The sequence below is a fragment of the Poecile atricapillus genome, chromosome 2, assembly GCF_030490865.1.
Source record: "Poecile atricapillus isolate bPoeAtr1 chromosome 2, bPoeAtr1.hap1, whole genome shotgun sequence".
Classification (NCBI taxonomy): Eukaryota; Metazoa; Chordata; class Aves; order Passeriformes; family Paridae; genus Poecile; species Poecile atricapillus.
This window is the reverse complement of record NC_081250.1, coordinates 62,988,110-63,011,211: the sequence shown is the minus strand read 5'-3', so window position 1 is coordinate 63,011,211 and position 23,102 is coordinate 62,988,110. Positions and strand designations below refer to the sequence as shown.

The window sequence follows — 23,102 nt, the reverse complement described above, 5'->3', positions numbered from 1 at the left end:
TCTGCGATGGAAAGTTCCTCATAGCTGCTTTAGAGCGTAGTCTCCGTCTCTGCTTGCAGCAGGCTTAGAGCTCTTTTCCTTCTTCACTCAGCAGTTTTCTAGTGAATGTAGTTACAGCAAAAACCTCCAGCTGAACCAGAGATCGGGCCAGGCCCAGCCCAGCCCGACCTGGCCTAGGGCAAGCCTCATCTCCCGGCCGGGAGACGAGAGACGCGGCGGGCCCGGCCCGGCCCCCGCCCAGCCGCATGGCCTGGGCAAGGAACCGGAGGCCAGCCGGAGCTCTGCCACCCTTCACAGTCAGAAACAAAGAACAACCACGGACTTCTGGGTGTACACTTGAAAGGTGGGGTTCACGAGTTGATTTTACTTTTCAATGGCTAAAACTGCTGTCAATTCTCAGCAATGACCGATAATTGGTCAGGAGAAAAGACTCCCAGGAGCCCCCAGCAACTTTAACTTCCTTAAGGGTAAACTAACCCTATGACAGTCAGTGATACCAGCACAGTCTTCCTATTGTCCATCTCATCTGCTCAGTGGCTAATGTAGGGTTAATCTAACAATGCAGTGAGAAGCCTGAGGGGAATGAGAAGGTCCTCGGGAATTTGTATCTCTGTTCTAGCTAGATTGCAACTCTAACTGGTCATGCTGGTTACCCTGTGGGACAAGTCATATATTGTAGATGGTTTGTTTCACCTGATTGTCTCCACCATTATATTTTCTCACCACAAACCCTCAATCTCAACTTTTCTGTAAATGAAGAAGTTGAGACCACTGACAGCATCGTCATTAGAACATTACAGGTGTCTTAAAAACTGGTAACTGAGTTAGACATGTATAGAATTGCACAGAGTAATTAAGCACCCATCCGTCAATCCCCTATCTATTTTATGAAAAGAAGCAACTGGAAAGGCAGGGATTAACATTATTGTCTATATGTGTGGCCAAATAGTTTTCATGGACATAACTTAAGAGTTAGTGGAGCCTGTACACTCTCTTGCCTCTCAGGAAAGAATCTGGGATTTGCAAATTGCTCTGCACATAGAATGAGATTACTTTTGAAGTGTCTCCATGCCTTTATAGTCTGATTATATTAGACTTTAGCTTGTTATTTTAGCCTTTTTTACTTGCTCAGAGGTGCTGAACTTCATCTTTCACTGAAAAGAGCTATTTATATTATAATGTACCTCCTAATTCAGTCCTTTCTTCTGAAAGCTTACTGTAAACTATGAAAAGGTAAAATGTATTTTTATACAAGTAACTAGCCAGGTTTGTTGTCAGTAACCTAAAATTTAGTAGCTGAAGAGCATATAGTCAAATGCCAGGTAGTTGGATTGGTCAGTGGTCAGACTCAGCATGGGAGCTCCTTTAATCCTGGACAGATGCTGAGCAGCTCACACTGGGCTTCAAGAGCCTTCATGTGTAGCAAGGTCAGAGGCAAGGCAGGCATGTTTTCCTTCTAATAGTGGCGGAAAGGGTTATCTCATCCATTTGTGAATTGCATGAATGTTCTTTTGGATGAAAACTCTTTAAAATCTGGGAACATTTCCCTATAAAGTGCTTTCAATTGCCTTATATGTTTCCTTCTGCTTGTCTTTCAACCTTGCTTTGAAGGCTGCTTTTCCAAAACTGCTTTAAATTTAGTCTTTTTCATTTTAATGACTCTCACTGTTTCTTTAGTTTCTTTATATTGTCTGTGTTCTGAATATGAAGCTTAATCCTTAATGTGAGGTCAGTGTATTCTGCAGATGACTTTTGTCTTTAGACTCTTAGAGAAGACATAGGAAGTAGTTTATCAGTAAATACAAAAACCTTTATTTACTTGTAAAGGGGAGAAATGTAATACTCTATTATACCTTTTTCTCTGTACATCTGTGTGCCAGGTCTTAATTACCCAACTAAAAAATGTACTGATATACTCTTAAGCCATCTGTTTTTCCAATGTTATCACAAGTCTGTTTCCTTTCCACTTCTCAGTTTAGTGTTATGTTTTTATGAAAGCTGCTGATAAATGAGATTAAGGATTAAAATTTTCAAACTTCCAAGTTTTTATTTGGATCGTTTTACTTAATTAATAGTAATAAAAAAAATCCTCCATGATGCTGATGCTGGACATGGTTTCAGTAAGCATGTACTTTAGTATGTATTTCTAAATAGAAGTTTCAGTGAAATTCTAGTGAGAAACCTCAAGATATGATTAATTCATGATATGTAAAATATGAATCTTCTGTCTTTGGGTCTGAATTGGTATGAGGATACTAGGAAATAAAGATCCTTAAATTTCAAATCTGTATTTTTACTGTATGCTAATCATAGGTACTTTTAATTTTTCAGAGGGAAAAAAGTTTTCGTCAAATATCCATTTCCAGTTTTCTTAATGAATGTAATTATGTATATGGATATAGGGACAACAGCTTAGTGCATCTCAACCCTAAAAATATTGATGGATTTTGAAAAGAATAATTCTGGGTGTTTAGACAAAATGAGTGATTGCCACTTGGTTACTGTACTACCATCTTGTTTACTAACCTCTTTCAACACCATGGCAGGAATTGTTTCGTCTTTCCGTTTGTAGACACATGTCATAAAATCTCCTGATTTTAGATGCAAGTAATGTAGTTTTTCCCTTCTTACTTTCACAAGATGTTTCCTCTGGTATGGTTTTGTTTCAGTCCATGGAAAAGAAGCATTTCCTGTGATTGTTGTTTCCTCAACTACTGTGCCATTTTTTAAAAATAAGGAGGGCAACTTATGGGAGTGTTTAAGAATTTTGTAACTCTAAATAGAGTATACAGCATAGGAAAAAATTTTTGGGGTATGAACCTGCAAATCGCAGGTATTGTAAAGTAGCTTTTTTCTCTGGTATAAAAGGGAGAAATTAGCTTGGGAAAGGGATGGAGGAGAAGCAGGAAAGGAAATAGATACTCACAGGAAGTTGCAACTAATAGAATTCTTTACTGTGAATCACACTCTAGCTTATTTCCTGGTAAAGCACCCATTCTTTCAAAAACTTGTATTTAACATTTGGTGACAAAAGTGGGATGTTCTCTGAAAATGTGGAGGTAAATGCATTCCCTTTCTTCTTTTAGAATACTTTGTCCTGCTTAAAGAATAAATTGTTTCAGCTTTGAGTGAGTTTTGTCTGTTCTTGATGCAACAATAGATGCTGAATTGCATCATCTGTTAAGGGGTAGAAGGAGTTATTATGGTATAGCATCTTTATTGTAAAACAGTGTCTCTGGTAGGTGACTGAAGAGTCCTTTAGTCTGTAGATAGAGAACAGCTGTCCAGAATTTATCTGAACAGCTCTGAATTCAGTCTTTATTTTTCTTACAGTCACTTTTGCTTCAAAATTCAGAATTTAACGAGGCATTTTGCGAGGCTTAGACTGAAAAAATGTTTGATGTGAGTGTTTTGTAAGGCCAGCATTCTGCCTTATCTCAGTTATTATATTGATTCCTCTTTAGCCTTTAAATTTATGATGAATTACTACTTTATAATAATAATAATGATAGTTGGAGCATTTTGCAGTTTCTTTAAAACAGAGAAAATACGTCTTTGTTTTATAGCCTCTGCATTCACAGTTGCATAACTACTAAAAGTGGAAAGTGGTCTGGTATGAAGGCAAAAAAAATATTAACTTCAGTTTTTAGCTTTCTGGTACATGAATACTGTGGTTTATCTGGGATATAACGTACTTGGAAATCCTCTCCTCTGAGGAATATCACTGAATGTCTCTTTGCCTGTCTCTCTGTTTTAACTGAGTGGTGTTGTCAAATTTTTCTCCTTCAGCGTTGCCAAAATGTTTTTGAATAGCATTGATGAAAATGGGACACAAATTGTTATTCACTGTGCTGTAAATTGGTAAATCTCTGCTAAGCAAAGGATGCTTTAGTAACTAGAGCCTTAAGAAATCTTATTTTTTGGAGCAGTGTATCTGGAAATTATGTAGCTAGATATAAATGTGTAATATTTGTATAATTGTATATGTTTATAAAGAGGTGGTGGCATAATTTATAAACAGGTTGATTTTGTTTGCTTAAGATAAACACATGTAGTAATATTACCCTTATATATGGTGGCAATCAAATTTTTTTGTTTTTGTCTGTTAGTAAGTCTTAAAGCCTGTAAAATAAATCCTGAAGTTCTACATGTGGTATTTCTAATTATTTTTTTAATTCTGCTCTTCTCCAACAGGAAGGAACTGGAGACATTCAAAGGTAAATTCTATTTTTATTTTCTACTTAAGTGTTTGTAAGAGTTATGGTAATTTGTGTATTAAGTGAAACTAGGGAAGGAACTTTTTCCCTTCTACATTTGACAATGTTAATTTTATATTGATCCAGGAAGCTGTGTATTTTTTATTTTGCCTGTTCTTGCTACTGTTTTCTTTGGAAGATTCCTAAGGGTAGAGGGAACACAGATATTTTGTTGTCTTATCTAGGTTTCAGAGATTCTGTTATCTAATTCAAGCCTTTCCTTTGGTGTTCAGTTTTTATGGATAAGGGCTTTGTCTTCAACTAGTTGATGTCTTTTCTATCACGGATATATTTTTGGCGCATGTTGCAGGCTGTTATATGTTAGATTTTTGTCTGGCTGTTTCCAGAGAATTTTCACAGTATTATGCAAATTTATTTTTTGTAGCTCAGCTTGTTGGAGAGACTCGATGATATATACAAATATTTGTCCAATATGTGATGTAATGGCTGGAAACTCTGTCACGTACTATTGCTTTGTCTCTGGTACATAGATAGGACACAGTCCCATTTTCAGTAAATCCTGAACTAGGGCTTACTCTTCCTACTGATGTTAATGTTTGATCAGTTTGAGAATTGCTATTATCTCTTCCTTTGGATAGGATGTGACTGTGGGTTTGTGACTCGTATTTCTGAGAGTGAAATCAGGTGCACTGACTTATGTCAATCAATTGTCTCTTGAAATTGAAAGGAGGGATGGAAATTTCTCTCAGCTGCATTCCTTTGCCTTTTCAGTTCATTACTATCTCATCTTTGTGATGCTACAAAAGGAAAATAACAGTTACAGTAAAATATAAGCAACACAGATTATGTAAAATGTCACTTTTTCTGTAACTTACCGAACCAACCCTTTTGTTGATTGATTTGACAGCTTTCAACATAGAGCAACTCAATACAAAACAGAAGATAATGCCAGGCTCCTTCTGATCCAAAGCAAGGCATTGTAGTACCTGTAACATTGTAGTTACAGTAACAGTGTAATTGTAGTACCTGGTGCTTGTGAGAACAGTGAATCCTCGTTTGTTTGTTTGTATTCATCAGGTGTTTTAAGTGAGTTTCTGGAAGCCAGGAGAGTGGTTTCCGAAGTAATTTCTCTCTAGGCCCCTTGTTATTTTAATAGAGACTTTAACGTTACTTGACAGTAAGTATTTTACAAAGACAATTATTTTGATGGAAGAGGAACATGCTAGCTGTGTGTTAACCTTGAAATTTATACCAAACTAAGCAACTGGTTCTGTAATGGATACAGAGGCATACAGATTTCCAATACTGGTTATGAAAGACTTGTCTTGGTAGCTAAGAGAAGGCTAGATAAGCATAGAGGGATGAATCATGGAAAATTGATATTAAACATCTGTCAGCCTAATTTGTGTGTGTTTTTGTATAGTAAACTGGTGGACAAGCTCGTACCTGACAGAGGAGAAGGGGAGTCATAGCTTAGACAATTTCAAGAATGGTCTTATCAAGCAAGTCTCATTACTTTCTAGAAGATGACAAGAAGAAGGTTTAAAATAAACAATAGATTCAGTGTAACAACTTTTAGTGTTTTGCCTGACATTTCCCAGGAAATTGGGATTAGACTACTGAAAATCCAGGTGCACAATTAAAAACACGTGCTTGGAGGAAATGTTCTTTCTGATTTACTAAGTTCTCAAATCTTGGAATTTTTGTTGTTAACCCAGATTGTGAAGTAGAGGTATTCATTATACTGGCTTCAGTCAGTTTTTTCTGGCCTTTTGGACTTTCCATTAGTATCATTATCATTTCATAGGGAGAGCAGGAGATTCCCAGTTGTGAAGGATTACATAATGGCAAATGTTTTGGTTCTAGGACAGCCTTGCCCAATCTAACTCGGGGCTTCTACTTGACTTTTCTGTTTTTAGCTGCTTCTAGAGCTCACTAGGTTTTGGCAAAAATGATCTGTCACTTGTTTGACTTCACTTCCAGTTAATGAAGCGCACTGAGATAACTCAGTGGGTGTCCATAGGAATCCTGTCACAGAGGAAGGAAAAGGCAGCAGCAAGGATGAGCAGTCTGTCCTAAGTTAACAGCCTAACACTGTAATCTAAAAAGCAGAAGAAACCAGTAAAATTTGGTTCCGACTGAAATGTGTTCAGTAGTTGAGTAGATGGTTCTTTACATTTTAATATTGCAAGTATAGAGTACATCCTCAACTAATTTATCTTTGCATAATTGTCCAGAGTGAAATGTCTTTCTCAACATTCTGTTCATGAAATACCCAGTGCAGGGTCTAGGAAAGAGGAACTGTTTAAAATACCTTCCTATACACTTGCATCTTTAAATGCATTTGCACTTGAAATCATTGTACGTTAAAATCTGTTCCAATGGAAAAACCCGAAATGACATTTTTTATAATAGTAACTTGTTATTTGTGAATTTTGAATACCATATGCTAAAAAGTAATAGCTTCCAGGATATAAGGATGGTAAATGTCTCGCATAAAAATATCTTTCATAAAGATACAAGATCATTCTATCTGAATATGCAGAAATTAAAGTACCACAAAAATATTCCCTCAAGACATTTGCTAGAAGGGTTAAAAGAGAGTTGTATGCACTTTTTTTAGTGTCTAGATGCATCTCTCACATTCACCAGTGGTGAGTTCTTATGACTTTCTCAGCATAGAAAGTAAGTTTTACCAGAATTAAGAAACTGAATGGTCTAGTCTGAGATTCAAAATAGTGCAGTGGTAGAAGCTGGAATTCTGTGATGCATCTCATCAATTGCCCGATGAATACAGAAGAAAATGTACATTTTATGTTGGCACTGACCATGAGATTGCAGATGTGACTCACAATGCCGCTAGGTAGCTTTACAGACCTCTCAGATCTGTTTTAAAATTTTACTTCCCTGGAGTTTTGTAGATGTGTAAATACAAATAGGTGCACAGGTGTAGTGTGTAAAATTGTGAAATATTCAAGTGTCTGTAACCTTAAAAACATTTTAAGTGCCCTTGTATATAACTAGTATTTATTTATTTCAATATTGAAGCAAAATCTACACAACCAAGAGATAGAATTGTCTCTGGTTTCATTTAAAACTTCCCACTGTGTGTGCCAAGGTACAAAGTGGTAATTCATTGGTCTTTTAAGTATATTCTTTGAAGATAGCAGCTGTCATCTAGAAGGTGCCTTAATAAGGAATGTATATATGCCAGTTTGCAGCATTGAAAAGTGTTGAGAATCCTCTAATTCTCTTGCTCATTGATGTTAGTACCTTTAAGGAGCATGAAATAAAAATACAATACTACTTTAAGAAATTATTAATATTTTTTGTATTTGTCAGTGTTTTAGAATTTGTTTCTGCCATTTTCATATTGGTATTGCAGATTGTACTCTATTTCATTGTGAGGAATAGATTTTACTATTCTTCTTGTTGCTTTAAGACTTATTTTTGCAGGGCCAGACATTCTCCTTTGTTGTTTGCCACACCCGCAGTGTGCAGGGGCAGGACAAACCTTTCCAGTCTCTCTTCTTTCAACCACAAGGGTTTTCTGTTACAGAGTAATTGAAGTTGATTATTACTTAAAAACTGTGATGCTGAGAAAGTGAAGGTTAGAAGCTTTCCTGCTTTTTTGTGTTAAACATCTCTGAAGTAGGCAGGGAATGAGTGTGTGATGTTTGTTGACACTGCTGCAGTACTGGCATTTGTGTACCTGAAGTGTGAGGACAGAACATCTCAAAGGTTGTCCAGTTCCTTATCTTTTTTTAGTACTTTATCTTTCAGAGGTCTTTACTATAAAAGATGATGGATTTATGAATGGAAACATTGGTATGCCATATGGAGTAGCCTGCAAGTTTCTTCATAGTGTGCACCAATTTCAGTCTTGGGAGAACTGCTTGTAGGAACTGGTTTATGCTCTGTGCTGTCCTGTCTTTGCTGAGACTCATAAAGATGCTAAAAAAAGTGTTCTGTTCTGAATCTTGGCAATTTCTTGTGATGGTAGAGTTTATTTTAGTTGATATTTGTGTGTGGTTTTGATTTTAGTATTTGATGGGTTGTGTTCTTGCATCATTTAGGAAGGTATCATTTTCATTTTACAGCTGAGGAACTGGAAATTAGATAGCACATATGTGGTTATTTGCTCCTGATACTTGAAACCTAGTGCATTTCGGAGTGCACTGAGATTTCAGATCATTCCGTCATTCTTCTAGGCACATGGTACCATTTTTTAATTACTTTTTTTCTTTTTTGAGTTAACATTCCTTTAGGTCCAGAGCAGCCAGGATTGTGTAGTAAATAGTTACAATATACTGTTAATCTCATTAGAAGATGGAAGAGTGGAGCAGATAATGGGGTAGGTAATCAGCAGTGACAGAGTAGGGAAAAAAATAGAAGTTTTAAAAGCAGTAGAATTGCACAATAGTAGTAACATATGCTGTTGAGTTTTCTTCTAATTTATCCAAATAAGAACTATATACATGATAAATTTTAAAATTGTTTGTAAAAGTTCCTTTTTATTACAAGTTCAGGATGCAATGTTTTGAGTTCATTTCTGGAAAAAAAACTAAAGCACTAGAGGCTGTTTGGCGATCAGCAACACAGCACTTTTGGACAATGAAAGGTGGCAGCAACTTTGCAAGGGCAAATATGCACATGGCTTTGGCTACTGAGTCATGCATATTTCTAAGCTTTAACGGGATTAGTTTCATTCAAGCTCAGGGAAACAGGTCATATGACCATTTTCAGCACTTCTGTTTACAATACAATAAAATATGTTTACAGCCTTTTGAATATGTGATCTCTCTCAAACAAGGCCAGCTGAGAGAGAGCTTTGTCAAAATATTCCTTGAGAAATTGACCTGTAAAGTAGAGGTGCTTTTTCTTGCTTTTGCCTTCAAGGTTAAGTCATAGGGTCACATTTGCTATGCAGATTTTGTCATCCCTATTCATGCATCTAAGATGCTGCTGTTGAAATTGCAGTTTTCCAGTCCTTTTATTTGGAGCTTAAATATGTTTCTATCCACACTTTAATTTCCTGACTTTCGCTGTTCCCTCTTCTAAGAGCACACAATATTTGGGAGCAGTCTGTTGTCTCCATCTCTTTGTTCTCCATTTTTTAAAATCTACTCACTTTAACAAATAGTATGTCAAACTGATATTTTTTTTTTCATCCAGTCCAGGGATCCTCTTTATCATGCTGTGTTCTGATGGCTGTGAAAATAAAACTCCTTTTTCCTATTCCTCACATTGCCTTCTAGATGCATGAGTAATATGCAGTGGAGGTCTTTAAAGCTCATGGTTCACAAAGCTCATACATTCAATGACGTAGTTGCTCTTCAAGCTGAGCTGTCATTTTGAGCACATAATCTTGTAAGTTTCTTCTGAGAAAGAGTAAGATGACATTGTGGTAGAAATTAATTCCAGCCACATGGAGTTCGAGTACTTTAACATTTGTGTGGTCCAAAACTTCAATATTTAAACCTTGTAGCACAGACAACTCTTGCTTTGTCATACCAGAAAACAGTTAGGAAAGAATTGCTTAATTCTTTTGTAATAAAGCTAAAATGGAATTAAAATTTCAGGTTTGTATTCACGTATCAGGGGTTTTTCTCATTGTTTTGCTATGAGCTGAAAACATCCAGATTGCTAGTTAATACTGTGTTTTACTAGTTTTTTTCCCATCCTTCCTATGGAAGGACCTGAGCCTTGCAACTTTGGATGCTCTGTGTTGTTTGTGGCAAGAATTGACCAAGACTCTTATACATGATAACTGTTCTCTTGGGAACAGAAAGATTTGAGACTTTGGCACCTCTGGTCAAACCTTGAGTGAAAGGCAAATAAGTTTAATTACTTAAGTCTTCCATTTTAGTGTAATAGGATGAGACAGATGGAAGAGGAAACAAGATTCTGAAGTGTCCTTATAGCTACCTTGCTTTTGATTTAGTTTTTATGTTTTCATAAAAACAGATGCAGACTCTTGCATCTATTTAACTCCTGAGACACGTTTTTACAGTTTCTAGGTCTGTATATAGCTTTTTGTATCTTCTATTTTTGCTTCTTTTTTTGCCTTCTTTGAAATGGTATGGCCTTAAAATCAAGCCTTTTAAAAAGGCTTTTTGTTTTAAAATCCTTTTAAAGAGAGGAGTTTAAGGTTCACTCTTGGTCTTTCACTGGTCCTCCGTAGTAAATAATTGAATCTTTACACATCTGGGCAGATACTACCAGCACTGAAATGTATGTATGAGCTTTCAAATGTACATTTCTGTGGCACACAGGTGGATGGTGCTGAGTTGCACACGTCTGATTCTGTTTGGCAGAGTTATTAAACTTAATGGCATACTTTGAGAACTTGTCCTGTCTATGAATACATACCCAGGAACAGTGGAAGTTTTCAGTTTTCTGGGGTAATACACAAAAGCAATTGCTTGCCTCTCGCTGACCCTCTGAATGTGAGTTTGTTCTCAATTGGCACCACAAATTGAGCAGCAGGTGTAATTGAAAATGTATTAGCTGCCTTTGCCAAGGCAGCAAAACATTTGCTGCATTAAGTATTGAGACTGGGAGTGAAGCAAACTACAATGGATAATATCTTGTGCACACATTTCTTTTGCAGGTGACTGGAAATAAATTTATCTAATATGTTAATAAGCATCAAGTCTTCAGGACAGACAATATTTTCTATACAAGAAATTGAATTTACATTTCAATGGAAGAGGCGAAAAAGGGGAGGTTTGGCATATTTCAGCTGTAGAAGCAAGATTATCTACAATTCTGCCTTTGATTACTGCATCAGAAGGCAGATTTCCATTGTGCTTTGCTCAAAGGAGGCCTGCATTGTCAACTAACTCAATATATAATGGGTTGGGCTGAAAGGGACCTTAAAGATTCTTATTCCAGCCCCCCTGCCATGGCTGGGGTGCCACTCACTAGACCAGGTTGCTCAGAGCCCCATCCAAGCTGGCCTTGAACGCTTCCAGGGATGAGGCATCCACACCTTCTCTGGGCAACCTGTGACAGTAGCTCACCACCACTGAATAAAGAATTTCTTCCTAACATCTAATCTAAACCTGCACTCTCATTTTAAATCAATTGCCCGTTGTTCTGTCACTATCTGCCCATTTAAAAAAAAAAAAAAATCCCTCTGCCTCCTTTTTATAAGCCCCCTTAAAGGACACAATGAGATCTCTGACGTCATCTCTTCTCCAGGCTGAAAAACTCCAGCTCCTAATAATTTGATATAATGAGGAATTATTTTCATTTTGCTCACTTTTTATTAGTTTTCAGCTGGTGAGGTGAAAACGGGGTTTTTTTCCTGTAGTGTCAATACAGCCTTGAGTGGATCTTAGTGATAAAATGGCATTCATTACTAAGGTGGTTATATATTGGGAAAAGGCCTGAATTTTCAAAGCTGTAAATAGGGAGTAGGGTTTCTAAAGGAAGTCTCAAAAGGCTGCTATAGAGGGACCAGATTATTTATGGGTGAACTAGATAGTCAGATTTCCTTGGGAAAAATAGTGTATGCTGTTGTAATTTGGCTGATCAAAGATAAGTTTTGGCTTTCTCACTTCTATCCCAAGCCACTTCTGGTTTAATGCTTTAAATGCCTTTTTACTTACTTATTATTATTTTACTTACTTATTATTTTTTTGTTTGTTATGTGTTTGGCTGTAATGTAACTTTTTATGTTGCAGATTCGATAGTGCAGTTTGTAGCCTTCATGCTCAACTAGATTTCAGGATTTTGGATGATGGCTGTCATGTGAAAGTACTATTCAGACAATGAATTAGCATAACCCGTAGGGTGCTAGTGTTACTGATACTTCTGAAACCTTGTGTTTATCGGGTTTTTTAATGCTAATTCTGACTGGGTAAGAGTGAAGAGCAGGAACCCTCCTTTCTATTAAATTCTACTTCATCTACATATAGTTTTAGAGAATCTTGTGAGTTTTATTTCACGAGACACCTGCATGCCTTCTCATCTTGCCTTTGCGTTGCATTTTGAGGGGGCTGGTTTATCCTCCCAACAAATTTTAATAGTGTTGCATTTATGTAGTTCTCTCTTTTTTCCTTGATTCCTATTCTCTTTGTAATCTAGTAGCTCTCTAAGTCAAAAGCCCTTTCAAAGGTTAGATGTATCACAACAACTTTGGCATCACTGAAGCTTAAAATAAGACGTCTCATGGGTGTGCAGGTGCAGCTCCTGTTGGCTGTGGCTGGAATCAGCCTTGCAGAATCCTGGTTTTGAGGAGTGGAGCTGGCCAGGGTAACAATAGGGATTTTCTTCAGCCATTGCCAGGGTGAATAGCAAACTGTGTAGATAATAGGAAACAATTTCATGGGAACATAAGTCCTGTCATACTCACTTTATATAGAAGAGAAAATATTTAAATGTTTAATATTTTAATTGTCTCTAATGCTTAAATGACTGATGGGGAAAAAAATAGAAGCCAGTTCTGTCTACAGCTCTAACTTGAATTCATCCTTTAATTACCAAAGTCTGGACTGAAGGCAGGATTATCTCATGATTATTATAATTCTTTTAATCTTTCACGTAGATATTTTTGGTGTTATTTTCACCAGTTAAATAAACCTGTGTTTTGTAGGCCAAACATTCTGGGTATTTTTACTTTTAATGATGTCGATTGGAGAAGTATTTGTTATATAATTGCCTTTTGTCCCTACTCTGTGTTTTCATAATTATCACAGAGAAGGTTTGCAAAATGTGATCTTCTTAAGTAAAAGAAAGGAATTGCTATGGCTATCCTGGTTTCTGGCAGCACTGTGCACCCTCCTAAACTGAAGAGGCAACGTGTGCCAGTGTTCCAAATTCTGAGGAATGCCTTACAGTTTTTGAACATAAATGCACTGTTGTGTAACTGCAGCATCACTAGAGCCAAAGATTCTAAGTCATATGCTATTGCTGTATTTTTTTTTTTTCAACTGCATAACCTGTTTTGGGCTGTTTTTTTAGCTTTTGATGAAAATGTTGTTTGGATATGTAATACAGAAAATTCAGTTTTCATTAGAGAATACTGTTCTAATTTATTTCAAAAAATCACATCCAAGGCTTTTAATATTTTATGTGTGAAGTAAGAATAGTATGTAATCTGGTTTGTGGGGTATCTGAGCTAAGCCATGTTAAGGAAAGGCACTTTAAGGGGTGAGCCTTGTGAGCAGTGCCTAATAAAAAATAGAATTCAGAACCCTTCTGTACCTTTCCCCTTGCTCCTGAATCATTTTCACACACTTCCAGCTCTCTGCCAAATAAACACATGCTGTAGCTGCGTGTCATCAGATTATATCCCGCTGGGAAGATTGCAGTCTCCGCAGCACCCCTTGGTTCAGCAGCGTGTGGTATCTTCCCAAATACATGCCTGCATTTCTGGTGGAGCCCAGCTGCTGGGAGCTTGTGCTCAGGTTCTGGGGAGGCGCTGAGTTGAAGTATCCATGTGTGTGCAGCTGCATCTGCGTGCGAGTGGCCCTTTGGAAACTGCCCGTCGCGGTACCACTGCTTTGAAAAAGCAGCCTTCTGGCAAAGGTCTTTGTTCTGCATCGGTGAAGATGCACATCGCTGGGGCTGCTTGGTAACTGGAGCTTTCACTTGACCAGTGCTGGGTTTCTTTTTAATTGCTTATTTCTTACTGCCATGTCATCTCCGGGAGGCACTGAGAATACTCAGAAGAATTCACGTAGGTGGAACTTTATTATCATCTCTTTTATTTGTCACCTTAACTTGCCAAGCTAATGTAAAATGCAAAATGAAATTAAAGTTAGCTTAATTAATTTCCTCAGTTATCACCGTTGCCGGATTTGCAAAGGGTGTGCTGTAAATGACAGGTTAATTATCAACTTGATTTAGCAAATTTGAAAGAAATAGTGAGTTAATGTCTATTTTTTTTTAGGGCTTTTGTTTATTGCTGTGCTTTTGTCTGTTGCTTTGCATTATTATCAGGGTAATAGTAATCAGAATTAGTAGAAGAATTCAAATACACAGATATCTTGTTAGCTAAAATTCAAGCAGGCGTGTCTAAGGGTGGGGTGACACCAGAGGATGAGAGGAGACACAGAATTATTATCTGAAGATAAAACCAAGAATAAAAATATAGAGCAGTGTATGTTAGCATAGATAGTCATGCTAATTTCCTTTAGATAAATAAAACTAAGTAAATTTTGAAGGCATATATTTTTAATGAAGCATGTAGTGCTATTTACATCCATATAAGCCCCCTTTATTGTATGAAATAATGTTCTTAATCATGCAACCAATAATATTTTTATACTGTTAATTTGTAAGTAATGATGTTTATAACTGTGCACTAATTGAAGTAGAAATAAAATGTAGATTTCTACTCTGATTCCTTTTATATTCTTTTACATAACCACTGGAAGAGTTGGGGTTTTTTTGTTACAATTCATGTGGATTTTTTTTCAGTGGATGTCCAGGACCAAAAAATAAGAGTAAATGGAACTATTTGCTATTTTAATAACCTGTTGGAGCATGCCTTTATCAAGTCTCTACCTGTGAGTTGTAATTTTGACCACTAAAGTTGATATTTCTGTTAAATGATTATGTAAAGTTGAATATTTTGTTTTAAGCAATTTATCTGATATGGGAGAACTCTTGACATTTGTGTTGATTAGAAATACTTAATTTGTAAAAATACGTGTATTCCATAAGTCTAGTCAGATCAGTTGATTGTTTACTTAAAGATGGCAAAATTTACCCTCTGTTCTGCTAAATGTGGTGTGACCACTGTGCACTCAAATTTGTGTAGTGTTGCAAGCAATATATATATATATATATATATAGCTTGTATAATCCATTTTGTATTCTGAACTACTTTGTGCAAGTTGTCCCTCTTGTTCTTGTTTCCTGAAATTGCAGTGGAAGTACGGGCAAAGGGGCACAGCTGCAAGTACTTCTTTTTTTCCTTATTTACCATCATATCTTGGACAGTAAAACAGCTGTTTTATGTGTGGGGTAGGAGCTAACCCTGGAATTATATAAGGGTTAGAATATTAAATAGGAGAACAATTGGAAAAGTAAGCCTTAGCAATATTACTCCAAGTACTTCTGGGAAGAGTTAGCAGAAAGTAGAAGCCTTAGTATGAGCATTAATATTGCAATGGTTGACACCTCTATGGTAAGCAGGATTATTCAAATTTTTTTAATCACATTTTCATCTCTAGCTTTGTGACAGAAAAAAAAAAAGTAATGCAAAACATATTTTTTGATAGTCTTTGCTCACCACCTATGTGGTCTACAGTTAATCACAGGTTAAAAAAATACTCCTATTCCTACTTTCAAACTCTCTAACAAGACCAGCTGTAGTACTTCTTGGGGTACTGAAAGACCAAATGCTGTAAGCTCTTGCTGCCTGTGACTTCATCGTGGTGCAAATGACCAGTTTTATAATGACAGTATTCTTTCTTTTGGCATGCTGCTTCTATTTTATGTTAGAAATGTAAGTATAAGTGCAGACATTTCATCAGTTTGATTTGTAACTAAATAAATGTACAGCAATAGATTATACACTTTTTATGTTTCTCCACATGATGCCGTTTCTTTCTGTAGTGGTACTCTAAATCTGATACTGTTCTGGTTCTTACAGTGTTCAAAAATAGTAGAATTGTTTTAAAAGCTGCAGTAGAAATCATTGCTTCTTTATAGCATGTTCTTACATAAGTCTGAGCCCCTCCTTTCCCAGCAGTGTGTTATTAAACTACTTGTTCTGCTCAGGTTCTAATGATGTGTGTAGATGGCCAAGGTGGGCATGCGAGCATGTAGGAATTCTGAATGCTTCTCTTCTCCTTTCAGTAAATGGAACAAAAATGTGGATATTCTGGTAAACTATTCTGCCCATTTTATTTGAGTATTAGGTATGTCATGTGAAATTGTATCAAGGCAGTGGAGCTGAAACTGAACAAACATAAGTCTTCAGTATTGTAGCTTGTGTGGCGTCCTTTTTCTGGATGTATCTGCTTTTACAGGTGAAATATTGTGTAATAAAAATAGATATTTAAATGTGAGCTATTTTTAAGAATCAGCAACACATTTTTACATATACATAATATTTCTAGATTGCATATTTCTAGTAGAGTGTGTGAGTTAAGGCCAAAAGAGGTTAAGAGGCAGTTTTGACGTACACATTGTTTCATTTTTAATCACTTGGGTTACTCTGTGGATTAGGGTGAAATAAGAATCTTTTGGAGATGTCACTCAGCCCTTTTCTTCCTTTTATGTAGAAGGCAGCTAGTGCTATTTTGATGTTGCATAAATGAGACTTGATCAAAACGTAGCTGGCTGTGTCTCATTTTAAATCAAACGGGAATGGTGCCATTTATAGGAATAAGTTTCTATCTTAATTAGATGATTATGTAAACACTCCAGACCTTGCACACCAGTGTTTCCGTTGGCTCAGGAGGGTTTTCCCTTGATCTTAATCTTAAATCCTTATAGATTTATTCTCTCTGGTTATTGAACATTAAACTGGAAGCCCACGCCTCATGGAGAAGACAACACTGAACACTACATAATTTATTTTCAGTTACCTTGTGCGTTCACAAGGGTAGGAAATTATAGTGGTGGTACTTGATAGGCTCAGGGTTTGCAAGTCACCAGTGATGTGGGAATTGCAGTTTCACTGACACAATGTCCTAAGCCTTTATTTTAAAGATTTACCTTTCTTTTAAAGAGCATCATTGTCTATGTGGTTACTCTCAGGTGCTCTCTTGATGGAAAGCAGGCTCCTCAGGAGGGCCTGTGGCTTCAGCTTCTGTCTCCACAAAACGGCGACTGAAAGAAGTCTGTACACATTATGGGTTTGGATGACATATGTATTTTTTTTCCTTTTTGCTTATTGGTACATATTTAGAGGTTTGTGCTGCCAGTCATGTAGTATCTGGTTCTTATTACAATTGAGTGTTTCTGATGCAAGGCTATAGGAAAGCTGACAGACTAGAAAGCCAAGTCTTTGATTTTCAGCACATTTGGGAAGCCATAATGGGCATGAAAATGTCCACTAGTTGCAGGATGGGAGAAAGTCTGGCAGAGAAACTTCTGTCTCTCTTTCTCATGCTCTGTCCCTGTATAGGATTCAGGGTGCTTTTGTACCAATTAAATTTTCTCCTGCATATTAGTGATTCTTCAGTTTAATAAAATCCATGGATTGAAAACTAATTTGTTATATGAAGGACTTGTGGACTAACTCTAGAACAGAGGAGAAAACAGAAATGGTTTTATCTAGCACAGACGGAAATAATAAACAGCAAACCAAAAAGTTTGGCAAGTGACAGGTTATTGAATGAGAATGATTTAGGAGGAAAACAATCTCAGTTATGAAGTCTCTTTTGAGAAATGAACTATTAGGATTAATTCAACTGTGAACAGCGTAAATAACATCCAGGGACGGATCAATCATGAGATTTCCAGTAAACAGCTGCAAATGAGATGTTAGAGAAACAATTGAGTTAAAAGGAGAGCATATTTCACAAGATGCTAGGAGAGCTTGGCTTGCTTGACAGAGCAGGGGACATAGAGACATGTAAACTTATTGAAGGAGTTAGCATCAGGAAAAAGAAAAATTCCTGAAAGGCCAGGGTGTGTTGGACTGGAGGGAGCTGGGGAGGTTGTTTTGTAGTAATTATTATGCCTCCAGCTAATTGTTAATTGTGTAAACTGTTCTAGTATTAATTTAGCGAAGAGGCTTTCTTAAATCCAATAAGCATGAAAATTTTGTCTGCCTATGTTGTGATACTGCTCAGTGTTTTATTTTGTCTGGCATCAGTTGTTTCCTTCCCTACCGTAATTGTCGAGTTGCTGGGGAAGAGGAACACAGGAGTTTTGAGCAGCAACACATCTGGAGTGCTGTGTCCAGTCTGGGCTCCTCTGTACAAGAAAGACAAGCAGCTCCTGGAGAGGCTCCAGTGGATGGACACAAAGATAATTAGAGGTTCTCTCTTCTGAACAGGCTGACCAGGGATGTTGTGGAGTTCCCCTCTCTGGAGACATTACAGAAACACCTGGATGTGTTCCTGTATCATGTGTTCTAGGTAACCCTGCCTTGACAAGGGGTTGGACCAGATGATCTCCAGGGGTCCCTTCCAACCCCAACCATTCTGTGATTCTGCTGAAGTCTGTTCGGGAAAAAAAATCTGTTGGTGTTCTGATTCTTGTAATCTGCTGCTCTTCTGTCTACAGAGGGTGAGAATTAATAGCTCTGTGGTACAAATTTAGTCATTGATGACTAACCTGAAACTTTGTTATATAAATGTCAATTTTGCCATATTCTGCTAATTGGATCCATGTTCCAGTGATGTCCTCACTTATCATTCTTAGCTGCTATTTTGATATAGAAGGCAATATGGCATCTGTCTTGCTGGCAAACGCTTCTGTAAAGAGTTCTGTATAAAGCCAAAAAATTGTATGGAACCATTAACTTTGCTTAAAAGGACAGTCTGAGAAAAGTGTGGGGAAGGATTTGATTTTATCATTGCCTGAAGACTTAACCACATCTCAAGCACCAAAACAATTGGGATTTCTTCACAAAAGATAAAAGCTCCAAATAGCACTTACTAAAAGTGAGCAGACCTCAAACTTAGTCTGGTCATTTTGGTGATGAACATATATACTTTTTCATGTTCTAAGCATAGGGGACAGGATAAAATTTTATAAAAATGTTTGGGCTTTTCTTCATTTCTCTTAAAACTTCAGTTTAAAAGCATCACTGTTTGTTATTGCCTCTTTGCCATGGACAAAAATACGCTGGTTCACATGGTATTTTCTGGTTTACGTTCTACTGAGCTCTGTGGAAAGTGTTTGATAATTTGTGTGAGCATGAAGTTTCTATAGAATGTAGCATTTTTTTTTAGAAATGCCTTTCTTTAAGCACAAGTTGCTGACTTCCCTCTGCATTTGTAAATGGAGCATTAGTGGCCATCAGTGTGATCTCTTATGTCATGACCTAAAAAGAAAATTTGAAAAGCTGCATTCCCTCCCTTCTGGAGTCCTGGATGATTGCCAGAACTTTGCATTAAAGCCCACAAGCAGTGGTACTAGGACAGTTTTTGCCTTAAAAGATAGGTGGAGTTACATGCGGATCACCGCGCCAGCATCTCTGGCGGGATGGAGACAGATTTGCTCTGACAATATAATGCGCTTTGCAAGCTTCTATTTTAAGAATTTTTTGTGCTATCACTTTTTTAAGACTATATTGAACAACTATTTTGTTTCTCTTAAGAGTCTTACACTTCAGGAGGCTCCAAGTTCATACAGACACTGTTAAATTCTGCACGTCAAAAAGTGCATGTACCTAGAGAAGTATTTTTCAGAGTACTTACAATCATAGCTCTTCCATATTTTATACTTGAGCTACTTCATAGTGTTCTTTTACTGTACTACCACTTGGGTAAGTGCAGCCCAGTCTGTGAAGCACCTGAGAACTGATTTCCTACAGGATTTTCATCACTCCACAAATATCCTGGAGTGATCTGCAAAGTCTTGACTTCAGTGTTCATCCTCAGATGGGCGAAGGAGGGGCAGTGCAGGTGCCAATGGCACATCATTGTGTTGACACACCTTGGATCTGACCTCCAGATCTCTTCTTGAATGAGCAGGCAGCTCAGCTTCTGGGCTCTGATAGCTGTTCTCCTAGCACTGAAACACAGATATCATTTGTAATGGCTGAGTAGATGAGTGGTTTGTATTTTGGGAGGCAGGGAAGCAGTGGTATTAATTTGCTGTGTCAGTTTATATAACCTTGGTGACTCAGTGGGTGCACATTATGCTTCCAGTACTGCTGATTTAACTAGTTGGCTGCTGCCTTGCTCTCAAATCTGTCAGGTCTGTTCCTATAGGTTAATAAACTGAAGGGTGAAATATGGTTGACTGTTTAGAACTTTAAAAGACTATTTAAAACAGGAGTTAACATGGAATGTAAATGGGACTTTGCAATGGGGTCTTTCCAGATAGAAAACCATCAAATGTGATCTATATTATTATAGGCTGCCTCACTGTAAATTTATGTTCTTCATTTTAACTTGTGGGTTTAAGAATAACATTTCTTATTTTATTTTCTATGTTCATGCTTTTATAAAATGAAATATCTTCCAGTCATTTTTATTGTGTTTTTTTTCCCTAGGCTGAGTATCCTTATTCAGTTTGCTATTTAGAAAGCATTAGACAGGTGTTAGAAAAATCAGGCCATCAGACTTGAATAGCTGCTGATGTGATTACTGTTTTCACTTTTAAAAATGGATTATAATAGCAGTATGCAAGTATATAATGTCTGACCTATTTTGAATAGTAAATGGAAACTGCTACCTTGCAAACTTCTTCATCAAAATGCAATTTATTCCAGCCCTTCAGTACTTTATATATTTGTATATGAAATTATTTGTAATATATTGGGTACAATGCATTTTTATTTAGCCTGGAGAAAAAGAGGACTGGGGAGACCTTATTGCTCCCCACAACTGCCTGAAAGGAGGTTGTGGTAAGGTGGAGTCAGTTTCTACTGCCAGATAACAAGTGACAAGAGAAAAGGAAATGGCCTCAAGTTGTGCCAAGGGAGATTTAAATTGGATGTTAGGAAAAGTTTCTCTGTGGAAAGGGTTGTCAAGCATTGGAAGTTGCCCAGGGAAGTGGTTGAGTCATCTTCCACATATTTGTGAATGTATCCCTGGAAGCACTCAGAAACGTGGATATGGCACTTGAGGACTCGGTTTAATGGTGAACATGGTGGTGGTGTTGGGTTGATAGTTGGACCTGAGGATCTTGGAGGTCTTTTCCAACCTTAACAATTCTTTGATTCTGTATTTACCAGTCTTATTTCAAAAATACAGTAACACTGTATTATCAAATGTCAGAGCTTTATTTTCTTCCTTCTTGACCAAGACTTTAGACTTGTTATGGTTAAATTTGTCTCTGATGCAGCCACTGTTTAATGTATATAGAAACACATGTATTGTCGAGGGAACTTCTTTAACAGGTAAGGCACAGCTGAAAAATAATTTAGAATGAATTATATCAGCAAGGATGTTTCAAAATAGGAGGCTTTTTAACCAATACAGTTTTATAGAGCATGAAATTATAATAATGATGTTACTTTGATTCCTTATGCATGCTTCAGTTCTCATTAGCTTTGGATAGTCACTGTTAGAAACAGATTTAATAGTTTATAAGAGAACAACAGTAGGTTGAAGTTCAGTGCTTGCTGAACACCTTGGTGCATCCTAGAGAGAAAATACATGTTCCAACAGCACAGGAATGTTCTTGGTTCATTCCCACCCCCATCTCAAGCTTTGTTTATGATTTTAGATATGATTTGGAACTGATCTTGAGGTGATTTTCCAGATGCTGTCCCTGGCATGTTTGTCCCTGGTCTTGGAAGATCTCACAGTCTTTTTTTGTCGTGTTCCATTGGTTTTGTTGTTACCCAAGCCCCAGAACAGATTAGATGGTTTTAGTGTTAGTCTTGTGAGGAGTTTTTTTCTTTAAAGTCTCTTTGCTTGTCCCTCTTTGCCTGTCTTGTTTGTGTTTTAAAAGGCATTCCAAAGTCTCTGGGCATCAGATGTTTAGACCTTCTAATATTGCTTGTAACCCACTTCCATTAAATTTTATCTTTTACTTAAAAAATAAATTTTGGTCTTCATGATTGTGAACGAAATTTTCCCTGCATGAAGCCAGTGAAATCAAATGTGGTGTCATCTGTTGTAATCTACAGCAGCAGTGAGAAGATGAGAAATATTCTGCCTAAAGCGGTTGAAAGCTTAGGTCTTAGAAGTTGTAGTTTTATTTCTGCCTTAGTAATGAATAAAAATACTTTCAGTTGCTCTAAAAGGAGGCAGCAAATCTCTTTTGCCATGGAAGTTGGACACTGTTGGGGCTGACAAAGCAGATGTAGGATGACAGGAAGAAAGAGAAGGAAACAGGGCATATATAATGGTGGCCTGAAGGCAATGTTTTCCCACTGTCATGCCAAATGTGTAGTGAACAAATAATTCATATTTAATAAAGGTCATATTATGTTCTAATGATACCCTTCTCTAAAAGTAGTTGATGTTCAGATTTCAAGCAGCAGATTTCAAGCTTAGATGTCAAGGAGGAAAAATTGGACACTGAGTAGCATCAGTACACTTCTGCTTATAGTTTATCCTAATGCTTTAAAAATTAGCATTTCCACTTCCTGTTTTGGAATCACTATGCAGTAGGGCTCTTTGAATTGGTCCAGGTATGGGTGGCTGCATCTGTTGTAGAGATACAATGTGTGATTTTTGTTGCTATAGAGAATGATACCCAGTAGAGAGGTGCTGTTTTGAGAAAGAGAGAGAGGGTAAGGAAATTTAACTTTTTCAGAGATCAGCTTCATATTTACCCTGTGGAGGAAATGTGCATGCATATTGGGAGGTTTAAAGTACTTGTGACTAATTAGTGCTAAATTACTCTGAAGAACAAAATCAAAAATTGGGTTAGCAAGGCCTTATGCATATTCAGGAGTTAAGGAAAATATTATAAATTAAGTGTTCAGTATTTTTAGCTGGCCTAAAGATGAGTGTTTTTAAGGTGCGTACAAATGGCAGAAGTTGATTGATACAGATGTTGAGGAAATTAATTTCTCATTTTGTATTGGATTACAGCACAGGCACAAGTCAGTGCTTGCTGTCCCTAGGTCTGGCAGGAGATGTTGCAGACTTGTGTGGCATTCCTGTGCTGGAAAAAAAGAAGGTGAGGGGAGGAAAAGCTGAGGGAGAGATTTCCTACAGCGGTGTATATTGAAAAGAATCATCTCATAGGAAGTGTATTTTATAGGTTTCACAGTCCTAATTACACTGACTTCCCTCTTCAGTCAGTCTCTCTCAGTCCCCTTCTCTTTCCCCTTCCCCCTTG

The 23,102-nt window shown here is 37.1% G+C and overlaps 1 protein-coding gene across 1 annotated transcript in view; it reads left to right on the top strand.

Moving 5' to 3' along the window:
• Nucleotides 1–23,102, top strand: part of DTNBP1 (dystrobrevin binding protein 1) — a 63,848-nt gene that overhangs the window by 24,160 nt on the left and 16,586 nt on the right. The window contains exon 7 of the mRNA XM_058830623.1: nucleotides 4,195–4,217. Within this exon, the coding sequence (XP_058686606.1) occupies nucleotides 4,195–4,217 (23 nt within the window). The remainder of the gene's footprint in view (nucleotides 1–4,194; nucleotides 4,218–23,102) is intronic.